Here is a 10,998-nt window from a genome sequence, read left to right as displayed (position 1 = left end):
GGAGGGATCAGCCTGGTTCGGTTCGCCCTTGGTGGCTGAATGCGATGCCTAGAGCGGCTGGCCAGTAGCGCCGCGAACATTTATTAGGCACCAAGTGTTCGCCAGGCGTTGGAGATACAGAGAAGTGGGATCCCCTCCCTGGAGCGTGTGTGTGTGGGGGGGGGGGGGCGTGTCACGCTGGGGGCTGTAGGCTCCAGGGGAGATTTCCAAAATGGGGGGGGGGAAGGGAGTTGGACCAGATGGTCCCCCCACCAACACACACACTCTCCGGTTGGGAGGGTCAGAGACAGGACTCGAACTCAGGCGTCCAAAGGCTCAAGGGCACTGGGTAGCTACAAGTCTGCGGTGTGACCCTGGAAAACCTAGGCGACTTTTCTGGGCCTGCCTCCCTGCCACGAAATGGGGAGGGAGGAACGAAGCTCTGAATCCTACGCCACGCCCCAGAATTCCGCAGAAGCCTCAGTATGCACATCTGTGAAATGGGAGCCTAGCCAGAGGAGGGGCTCCCTGCGGGGAGGGAGAAAGGAGGGAATTTGCGACGTCTCGCGACTTCCCCGCCGTAAAGCGCGGTGCCCTGACGCCGACAAAGACTCTGCGTCTGCGCAGAGGACACACTTTCTGGCAGAGGAGGCCGCTGAAGCCTGAGCTTGCTGGGAGCGCCGCCATCGCCGCTGTTGTCGCTGTCACCATGGTGAAGCTGAGCAAAGAATCCAAGCAGCGGCTGCAGCAGCTCTTCCGGGGCGGCCAGTTCGCCATCCGCTGGGGCTTCATCCCCCTCGTGCTCTACCTGGGTCAGTGCGGCGGAGATGGCAGAGGGAGGGGCGGGGGCGCGCGCACGGTGGGGGGGAGGGGGGGGGGGAAGGGGGGGCGGGGCCATATGCGCAGGCTTGGGACCCATCGCGCGGCGGCGAGCCGGGAGCGTGATGACATCATCACCCGGCCCACCATGCGGGCACAAGGGGGAGGGGTGAGGCCTACCAGGTCCCTACTGTAAGGAAGGACATAGAAAGGGGGTCCCCCCCCTTGCGTCTCCCCCCCTACCCCTGCCCTCCAGGCAAGCCCACTTGAATGGGGGCTGACCACCTGAGGGGCCGCCTCTGGACAGGCCGGCTTTTGGCCCGGGCTACGGAAAATGACAAGCGCATTTATTAGGCGCCTACTGTGTGCTAGGCCACGGCGATCCCAAACAGCCGGCCCGAGCCCTGCGCCTCCCCCCACGTGGAAGCAGGCGCCTGTGCTCCCGCCTTCGGGTCTGCCAGGTGCCCAGGTGCCCAGGCGCCGGCACCACCCATTGTACGGATGGGCAAGGCGGGGGCCACAGCCCGTGTTCGGTGCACGGTGGTTGGATTGGATGGATTTGCTTCTTGGGCCTCGGGTTTCCTCTTATGTAAAATTAGGTGCTTGGACACAGGTTGGCCAAAGCCTGGATCCCCAGATTCTATCATTGGAGCCCCCCATTTCTTTCAGAAAGACCCCCCCCAGGAAGGATGCCCTTCCCAATGTCTGAGTTCGCCCGTGGCCCCCCCCCCCCCCCAGCCCTACTCCCGGGAGCCTTTTGACTGACCGCTTGCTCTGACCTCTGAATTCACGCTCTCAGGGCTGGTCAAGGCTGGAGGGCTCAGGAGGTTTAACCTTAGCTGGAGCTGGGCTTCTTTTACGGAAGAGGGAAACTGAGGTCCAGAGAGGACCTGGCTCACACAGCCCGCCCAGCTTTTTGGCTCTTTCCTGGCCTTGGGCAGACCCTTGGCTGAGCTGAATCGGACCCATTTTCCCATGACCGAAGGGGCCCCCAGAGGCCCGGTGGCCAAGGGGAGACTGCGGGTCCCTGCTGTCCATAGGGCTGGAGGGACCGGCAGCCCTTCCCAAGGTCAGGCCCGGGGTCCTTTCAGGGATATTCGAATCAGGGAGGGCCCTGGTGAGGGACTAACTGGGATGTAGTGTGGGATGGGGGGGGCACAGCTGGGAGTTTACACAGGACCACGAGACACCCCCAGAATGTCCCCATCAGCCCCAGCTCCCCAGGGGGCTCTGAGCCTCCTTCCTGACTTCTCTCAGCCTGCCTTGGGTGTACCCCTCCTCTCAAGTGCTGGGCTGGGGGCTTGATGTCCCAGGAGTAGCCCCTTAATAAAGCTGGTTGGATTTCTTCTGCATCCGCTGCTATGAGTTAACTCCGGATTAAAATAACAAAACCACCCCCTGTGATGAGGCCTAATCCTGGGCCAGCCTGGTGTGGGAAAGGCCCGGGGGCCTTGCTAGGCCTGAGTTCTGCCCCTCCCGACCAGCTTGGGCAGCAGCCCCTGTGCTGGGGGGTGCCCAGGGAAGCAGGGGGGCTCCTGACGCCTTGAGCAGGCTCGGGCTTGACTGGGCTTCAGTCTCCTGGGCATGCTTGATTATCAGAAGCTGCCGACAGTCCAGCCTCCTTGGTGTGAATTCAAAGAAAGGTGATTTTTTGCCTTTCACACCCGAGGATGAAAACGGCCTTTTCTCTTTCCCCCAATTTACTGCCCCTGCCCCCCTCCACGTCCCATCATTATGTGCGGCAAGCATCCCTGCAGGCCCCTCTCCCCTCAGCTCTGGACTTGTCCCGGGTGTTGCTGGGGAGGCTGACATTAATTCCAGTTCCCCTCACCCCTCCCTCATTCATCTTTGCCGCCTTCTCGGCCTTTGCCCAGACTCAGTCCTGAGGCAGCCTCCTGCTGGCTCGGGCTTTTTGTTTCTCCATGTGGTTGGGAGCTTAACCTGGGAGGGGAGCAGTCCCAGCCGGCTCTTCATCATCTGGTTTAGTAACCAGATAATTGTAGGAATCATTCTGTTAATCATTGATAATCAGACGGTGGACACTATTTTTTTGTTCATTCATGCTTGTCATTAGAAAGAGAAAACAGAATTGAGGTGTTCGGGGGTGTGGTGAATAACCCTCCTCCTCCGTCTTCCACATTACTGTTATTAAATTCAATTACCTTGGTCCGGATCGTGTGAAGTTACCAAGATCTCTCACTCTCCTTACTTTAGGGTCATTACCAAGATTTTCCCAATTTTCCTCCACACTGTTGTGACCACTAGCTATTATCAAAGGCAGGATTTTTAATATGTTTGTAGTTTTGTCTGGCCCCTTTACTTTCATTGATTGGAGCCCGCTTTTATTTTCTGGGAAATGATTACTGAGCAAAGGATCCATTGATGTTTGCAGCCCAGAGCAGAGGCCGGCTTTTCTCCGCCGATGAGAAATGAACACAGACACAGCTCAGACACTCTGGCTGCTTTCTGGGTCAGGCTAAAAAGTAGTCTTTGTTGTAAATGGGATTATTGACCAGACCTGAGAGTTTATCAAGATGGGGGGATGTTCTCAGAATGTAATTTAGGGACCCTTTCAGGGGGTTCTTGGGCTCCAAACTTTTTCCTCGTGATACTATGAGGTTTCAATTTCTGATTTCTCCTTGGGGCCCCCTACTTTTTAAGAGGGTAAGGGGATCCTGAAAGCAGAAAGGTTTTGAGAACCACTCGTATGGGACCCTTCTCCCCCAGTGCAGGTCTGAACCCTCTCTAGCCTTAGTTCCCGGAGCATGGAGTGGTTAATAGATTCTCTGAGGGTCACCTGGAAGCCATTCGGTGTCAGGGGCAAGATCTGAGTGGCCCTGTCCTGGCTCCAAGGCCAGGTCCATCCATCATCTCACTCTTTGTTGTAAATGCTTTTTAAATTTATGACTTTTCTATTAATGTGGGATTTTTTTTCTTTTTAGGATTTAGGAGAGGTGCAGATCCCGGGATGCCTGAGCCAACTGTTCTGAGGTACTGTATTTACAAATTCATAAGCATTTAATTGTAGAAAATTAAAAAGCTTACACGGAAAAAAAACCCCAAACCCATGGGAACTGGTAGATGCTGAAGCTAACTTCAGATGAGCTGACCTCTCTCTGGCCTGCTGGGGCCCCAGTGCTCAGCTGGTGGCTATCAGATGGCTTAGAAAACAATGCATTTGGCTCAGCTGCCGATCTGAGAGACAGAATCATCAAGGAAAGGGGGGTTGGGGGGAGGATGCTGCAAACTTCTCCATTCGGAGCCCAGGGTAAGAACCAGGTGCTCCCTCTGCCACCCCCATTTTCTGCCTCCTTCCCATTGAGCTCCTCCTTGGGCCTCCGGGGGCTGCTGGGACAGTCTGGCTGCTGTGTTTAGCCCTTTATGATAAAAGAGGGCTCCTTGTAGTCTGACAGCTTCCCCCAACACTCTTGTACACACACATACACACATGCTGATCACTAGAAAACTTTTTCAAAAAATAGATTTTAATTGCTATATCACCCAGACTGCCCCTGTATCCCTCCCTCTCCCCCTTCCCAGAGAGCCATCCCAGTGACAGATCATTTTTTTTACAAACAGAAAACAAAGTAAAAGAAATGAAAATTGCACAAAACTAATCATCACATTGACCAGAGACCTTCTAAATGTCCAATTTCCAAGCCTTTCAGGTAGTCTGACCTCAGTGAGTCCTTTAATTTGCCTGTGAGACAGTTTACTCATCTGTAAAAATAAGGGATTGAACTCGATGGTGTTTAAACTTATTTCCCTCTAAGGACATGTAGTTTCTTAACTTTTCTGTAGTGTTTAGCAATCTGGACAGTTATGCCATTATCCTTCATCCTCCTCCTCCTCCTCCATCCGAGGTCCTGGTTTTCCTCCTCTCTCTGTGAAGGTTCATGCTGCGTCTCCTTGCCGGGGGTCTTTTTCCTTAGGCCCCATCTATGTGGACAGGTGGCTCAGACCCCACCCCAGCCTATTGTTGAATATTTGCTCCCCCCCCCCCATTTACATGGTTATCTCTGACTTCTTTAGAGGTCATCGGCCTGCCTGACTTATTTCACAGGTGAGATGAGTGATCAGGATCCCCCAGCGAATGAATGGCAGACCAGCATCATTAATAGGTCCCTCTGACTCCCTGCTGGACGTCTTTCTTTGGATTCCCTCTGTTTTTAAGCTCAGAAACTCAGAATGTCTGAAACCCCACTCGCCTCTTCTCCCCAAGCCATCGACCTCCTGCCTTCCCGATTTCTGTTAGAATTCCTGCAGTCATGTGGCCTCAAAACCTCAGTGACCTGTTTCTCTTCCATAATAGCTTCCTTCCTGGTCCCCGTTGCTCCTAGGATAAAGTTTAAGCCACCTGACCTGGCATTCAGGGTTCAGTCTCATGATGACAAATGATTCTCCTGTCTTTTCTCCTCTCCTCTAGCCACATCCTGTCTTTTCTGCTTGCCCTCTGCAGTTGTAGGCTCCTCATTGAATACTTCATCTCCTTTGCCATCTTACTTCTTCTAACAAGATCATAAGCATCTTGTTGATTGATGCTTTGGGGGTCTGGGATTAGCCCCTCGAGTCTCCATCTCTCTGTCTCTCTCTCACACACACACAGAGGGAGTAGTCATTATTAGTGGCCACCTCTTTGAATGTCCCAGATAGCCGAGGAGTCTCGGCAAAGACGACCCCCGTGCCCCTGAGCCCCCCTCTCTCTGCCTTAGGCCAGGCTGGTAATTCTGAGTCTCTCTTGTAGCTGTCCCCAAGAGAGAGAGAGAATAGATTGAGCCTAAAAGTCGGGCTGCTTTTTCACACTGCTGAGAGGTGGCAGGAGCCCTGTTTCTGCACATCTGCTAACTCATTTGCTTAGAAGAAAGTGCATCTGCGTTCGCAGTGGTGGTCTTTATTTTAATACAGACTTGTGAGCTTTTGTTTCATTCTGGCCCTGGCTAGCCCGCCTGCCCTCCCTCTGTTTGGTCACACAGGGGCCTGCCTGGGCAAGGATGTGCGGATCAATGTAAACCCAGCCTCTGGATGGCGCCCCCCCCCCCCCCCAGTGCCTCACTTACTGATCCTGGATGTCGTTGGCCCTCTGTGTAGCTCATCATTTTCTTTCCACTGTGTCAGTATGAAGTAGCTTCTAGTTCTTTACAAAGTTACTTGCAAATCTCTTTTGGGCCATTGGGAGTTATCCATGAATTTTGGGAAACTTTTTTGGGTGGAGGAGGGAACCAAGGAGTTAATGCCACAAAGAATGTTAAGCCAGTAAAGTAATTGATTTCCTCCTCTTCCCCTGGCCCCAATGTTTTTGTTAGGATTTACATTTTGATTTACCTGATTCTCACATCTAATTAACAGTTAGCTATTAATAATTAATCTACTTCTATTGGCCTCTCTCTGTGAAATTTCTGTAGTTAGTCTTGACCATTTGCTACTTCTATGAACCCAATTTCCTGGTGGTCCTTTGGCCTGTGGGTCCTTGGGATGGGGAGATTCTCCCCTTTCTGCGCTAGACCCATGTTGTGCTCCAGCAATTTCCGAGTCTCCTTGAGTGTTGGGTGTTTCCGTGTGCCTCCCCGTCAGAGCTAGCCTTACCTCGCCTCTCTCCCCTGCTCAGCCACACTCAGCCCTATCTATCCTCACTGTCTCAGAACAAGGTTTCTGATACTTTTAATATCTTAGCATTGTAGGTGAAGGGGCAAAGTCAGGATTTGTACTCGGCCTTGGCCAGTTGCTCTTGTGGGTCACTCCCATGACTGGTGACATTTTTTTTTTTTAGAAGAGAGGGCAGCACTTAATCAAAACGCATAAATGTCTGATTCCTAGGACTGGGGTTAGGCTTTTGGTTGGGGGTGGTCAAGGGAGCCTGGGAGGTCCTGGCTCTGCCCAGGGGGGACTGGGGCAAACTCACTATTTATTCCTTGGCAGGTGGTGGTGTTTGTTTTGTCATTTGGGGCCACTTGGCTTATTTGCTGTTGCCTTTAAAAACGTACACAAGCAAAATTCCTTTAATTTCTATTTGGATAACTAGGGTATTGTTAGGAATGAAAGAGAACTTCCTAGGCAAAAAAACTTAACCTGAAGAATAATCTTAATGAGTCTCCATTCTATGTCTTTGTAAGGTTTTGCACTGAGTTTTCTCTTGGTTTTAGAGGCTGACAGCTATTAGACCTTAATACACGTGAAAAAATAAGGGAAGTAAAGTATGCAAAATTACTTGGGGATTTTTAAGGGGCTTTTAATACCATTTACAAATGAAAATAGAAATAAGATTAGTTGTCTCCAGGTACCAGCAAAATCCCTTTTTAATAAACTCCACAGGACATCAGAACGGTTGGTTGTATCTCATTAAACTGAACATAGTGTTAGAAATCACATTTTCAGGCTGCAAAGCTAAGAACACCGCCTACCCCAAACCCCCCCCCCCCCACCACCACCACCTCCCAGGTCCTGGTCTTTTTCTTTGTTTAGTATTCATGGATAGTTTGAGATTTTAGGTTAGGTTTCTTCAACTGGCTTGGGGAGAGGTTATAGGTCATTGCTGCTTAATGGCAGGACAGAAGAATTTTAACAAGTTAAAGTTCTGTTCTACTACCTAAATACATTTAGGTCTTCCCAACTTTATCTCACCTCAGACACTTACTAGCTATGTGACCCTGGGCAAGTCCCTTAGCCCAAATTGTCTTAAACATCCGGGGCTATCTCCAGTCATCCTGATGATATCTTGCCACAGGACTCTGGAGGAGAGAATGAGGTTGGTGACCTTGCACAGCCCTCCCTCATTAAATCCAATTCAGTGCAAGCTTTAACATCACCCCGATGTCATTGTCCTCTTTGGGAATGAAAGACAGACAAAAACAGTCAGGTCCTTTACTTATTGAGAATGACTAGAATTTGAGGCAGAACCTTGAGAAAGTGTTGGCTCTTACTGCCCTGTTTTTAACCAGATACACAAAGTTCTCTTTTTCTCTAGCCTGTCCTGGGGACACAGAAATCAATTAGTCAGAAGAGCCCTTAATGTTTGGAATCCTCTTGGAAGGAAATTCTAACTCTAGGTGGGCTCTTGATATCTATCACCTTACAGATTTTAAAAATGATTTTTACAAAAGAGGAAACATGATATTGGTGAATTCACCTGTGTCAGGAGAATTTTATAATGATCTGGTGAGGCTATAGTGGTGTACAAAATACAAGTGACAGTCTGATTTTAAAATTCCACAATCTTATCCAGGGCTGATTTCGGAGTAGCTGGCGGTAAAGGCGAGCCGAGCCCGTCCGTCCGTCAGTCCCCTGCCCGGTCCTCCCGAGAAGCTTGATGAGAAATGATTGAAAGCAATTGTCCATCAGGCTCGGGCTCTCTGTGAGGGTGTTAATGACACTCTTCAAGGCTGAGTGTAATTTACTTGAGGGAGGGAGGGAGGCCCTGATTGTCTTTTAGCCTCCAGCTCGGAAAAACAAAAATGGATTTGGCTCCATAGAAGTTTCATTTAGAGCTGGGCTCTGACTGACTGCTGGTGTCATTTGTCCTTTGCGGGCTGTCAGGCCTTTCTTTGTGAGGAAGGGGTGGCAGGCCCCAAGCTGCTCAGTGGCAGATCGAGAGCTCCAGAAGGGTTCGATGAATTGATCAATCAACAAGTATTTATGGAGTGACCACTGCTGGGGTGCTTCAAGCCGCTGGGCACCAGGTGCCTGCATTTCCTGGGCTCGCTCCCCCTGACTGGGCAAAGATTCATCCACAGGGGTGGGCTGGGATGTGGGGTGGGCTGCGTTGACGGGGGCTGCGTTGACTGCCTGCCGCTGCAGCAGCTCCTCGGCTGGCATTTTTATCTTTGTTTACCATGGTAATGCATTTAAAGCGGCTAAACGACCTTTCTGTAGGCAGTGTTCTGTACCTGGGACTTGGCCCTCAGCCAAGTCAGTCTGCCTCTTCCTAGACCAGGTTTTATTTTACTTTTATTCGGCTTTAAAGCCAAGCTCCTTGTTTTAATTTGTGACCTTCATGACACTATTTCAATAAACTAGGTTTCAAAATTTTATTTTTGTTTGGATTTAATTTATTTTTTCCTCTCCACAAACATTTTAGCTTGCTTTGGGGATGAAAGACTGTTTGAACATCTGGATTGGAAGCAATCAGTGGACAAGAGAAACCCTGATGGTGTGCACTTTGGCCAGGAGAACGGAGCGAGCAAGTGGGCCTCTGAAACTCATCGTTTGGATGCCCCCGGGGTCTCTCTGCTTGGCGTGTATGTGGCTAAATAGTTCTAATAAGGAATTCTTGAAATAAATCACTTAAACCCTGATTTATTGTCAGTCTTTTAAAAATCCAACATGATGAAACATAATAAGGGATACATAAATGTGAAAACATTTTCATGAATATTTGTTTAAAATGGCTCATATAAGGCTTTATAATATATGTGCATTTCTAATTGTTAGCTTGTTGGCATCAGAAATTCCCAGGTATAATCTCACAAGAAGACTCAGGCCAAAAACTTAAAATTTTTTTTTTGTTATTGACCAATTTTGTTTTTTACAGCACCAGAATTCTTCTCAGTATCACCTCCAGAGAATCATTCCATATAACAAATCATATTTTTAAAAGAAAAAAAAGCAGTGAAACATCAATGAATTAAAAAATTCTGAAAATAGATACAGTGTTCCACAACTGTGGACTCCTACCTCTGCAAAAAAGTGGGGTGGAGGTAAGCCATAGATTCTTTTTTTAAAAAAACAATCTTTTACTTTTTTTCCTAATTACATGTAAAACAATTTTTAACATTTGTTGTTGTTGGTTTGTTTTTTTTTAATTTTGAGTTCTAAGTTTTATGCCTCCCTCCTTCCTCCTTCCCTGAGACAATAAGCAGTCTCATATAGGATATACATTAGCAATCATGTAAAATGTTTCCACATTAGTCTTTTTGTGCAAGAAGACTCAAAAAATAAAGTGAAAAATAATATGCTTCACTGTATTTAGACAGCATGAGTTTTTCCTCTGGAGGCAGATAACATGTTTCGTCCTGAGTCCTTTGGGATTGTCTTAGATCATTGTATCGCTGAGAAGAGCTAAGTTAGTTATAGTTCTTTGTCTATAATATTGCTGTTACTGTGTCCAGTGTTCTCCTGGTTCTGCTCGCTTCACTTTGTGTCAGTTTCTAAGTCTAGGTTTTTCTGAAAGATCCTGCTTGTCTTTTCTTACAGCAAAGTGCTATTCCGTACACTCATATACTGCAGCTTGTTCAGACATTCCCCGATTGATGAGCATCCCCTCCATCTCCAGCTCTTAGCCACCACAAACAGCTGCTATAAGTCATTTTGTACTAATAGGTCATTGTCCCTTTTGAAAATCTTTTTGCTGGATCAAAAGTATGAACCATTTTCTAGCCCTTTGGGCATAATTCCAAATTGCTCTCCAGAATGGCTGCATCGGTTCACAAAGGCCATACGCTCTTTTTAAAAAACTTTTTTATTTTCCATATTGATTGTATGCCTACTATGTGCAGGGCCCTGCCGGGGCGGGAGCTAGAAAGCTGAAGGGGATTTGTCCTCCAGGCACTTACAATCAAGGAAGGACAGAAAGATTGCACATTTGTTATCTATTTGTTTTCATTGGAACTGAAATCCTTAAATCCACGGACAGAGTTCGTGTGGATTGAGATGCTGGTTAGCATCCATTCCTCTGCATTTGGAAAGGATTCCAATATTAGCTCCTGGGTATCTGAGTTTCCACCTCTTCCTCCCTAGTGTCCCAGGGCTCAGCCCCTCCTGAGTATTTGTTGGTGGTGATGACTGATTTGCCATTGACCTGGGAAGCAGTAGTGGACTTTGGTTCCCTTGTGCCATTGTAAACAAGCTAAATGTCACCAAATTCTTCATGAGCCTAGTCCAGAAACTCATTCATAAGATGCTGATTTGGAAGGAAGGCCCCACTTAGTAATAAAACCACGTTCTAGATCTTTTTGTTCTTTACCTTTTCTCGTGTCATAGGGCACCATGGTGAAACCTGTAGACCTCACAGAATAATTTTTTAAAATGCAAAAAATAAAATACAGAGGTTTACCAAAAATCAATTATTGAGTTTTAAAATGTCCTATTCTTGCATCTGAGTTCACGATCCCCTTCACTCTATCCATAGATCCTAGGTTAAGAACTCGGATTTTAATGATGTTTGGCTCCCCTGACTAGACCATTAAAAAATGACTTTAAATGTCATTT

General features: G+C 48.2%; 1 protein-coding gene across 1 annotated transcript; it reads left to right on the top strand.

The window, feature by feature from the left end:
- Positions 1-593: 593 nt before the first annotated feature.
- Positions 594-9,086, top strand: TOMM7 (translocase of outer mitochondrial membrane 7). Its single transcript, XM_043967612.1, has 3 exons — positions 594-791; positions 3,741-3,789; positions 8,870-9,086. Exons 1-3 carry the CDS (start codon positions 689-691, stop codon positions 8,883-8,885), a joined length of 168 nt encoding a protein of 55 aa, XP_043823547.1. The 5' UTR covers positions 594-688; the 3' UTR covers positions 8,886-9,086.
- Positions 9,087-10,998: the final 1,912 nt, after the last annotated feature.

The sequence above is a fragment of the Dromiciops gliroides genome, chromosome 5 (assembly GCF_019393635.1).
Source record: "Dromiciops gliroides isolate mDroGli1 chromosome 5, mDroGli1.pri, whole genome shotgun sequence".
Classification (NCBI taxonomy): domain Eukaryota; kingdom Metazoa; phylum Chordata; class Mammalia; order Microbiotheria; family Microbiotheriidae; genus Dromiciops; species Dromiciops gliroides.
The sequence above is the reverse complement of the archived record's forward strand: the minus strand, read 5'-3'. Positions and strand labels throughout refer to the sequence as shown.

Bases quoted from the DNA above. Each gene is read 5' to 3' on its own strand.
- TOMM7 (XM_043967612.1), top strand. From the start codon at position 689: ATGGTGAAGCTGAGCAAAGAATCCAAGCAGCGGCTGCAGCAGCTCTTC. The intron at 792-3,740 runs GTCAGTGCGGCG...TTTTCTTTTTAG, and splicing joins CCCCCTCGTGCTCTACCTGG to GATTTAGGAGAGGTGCAGAT.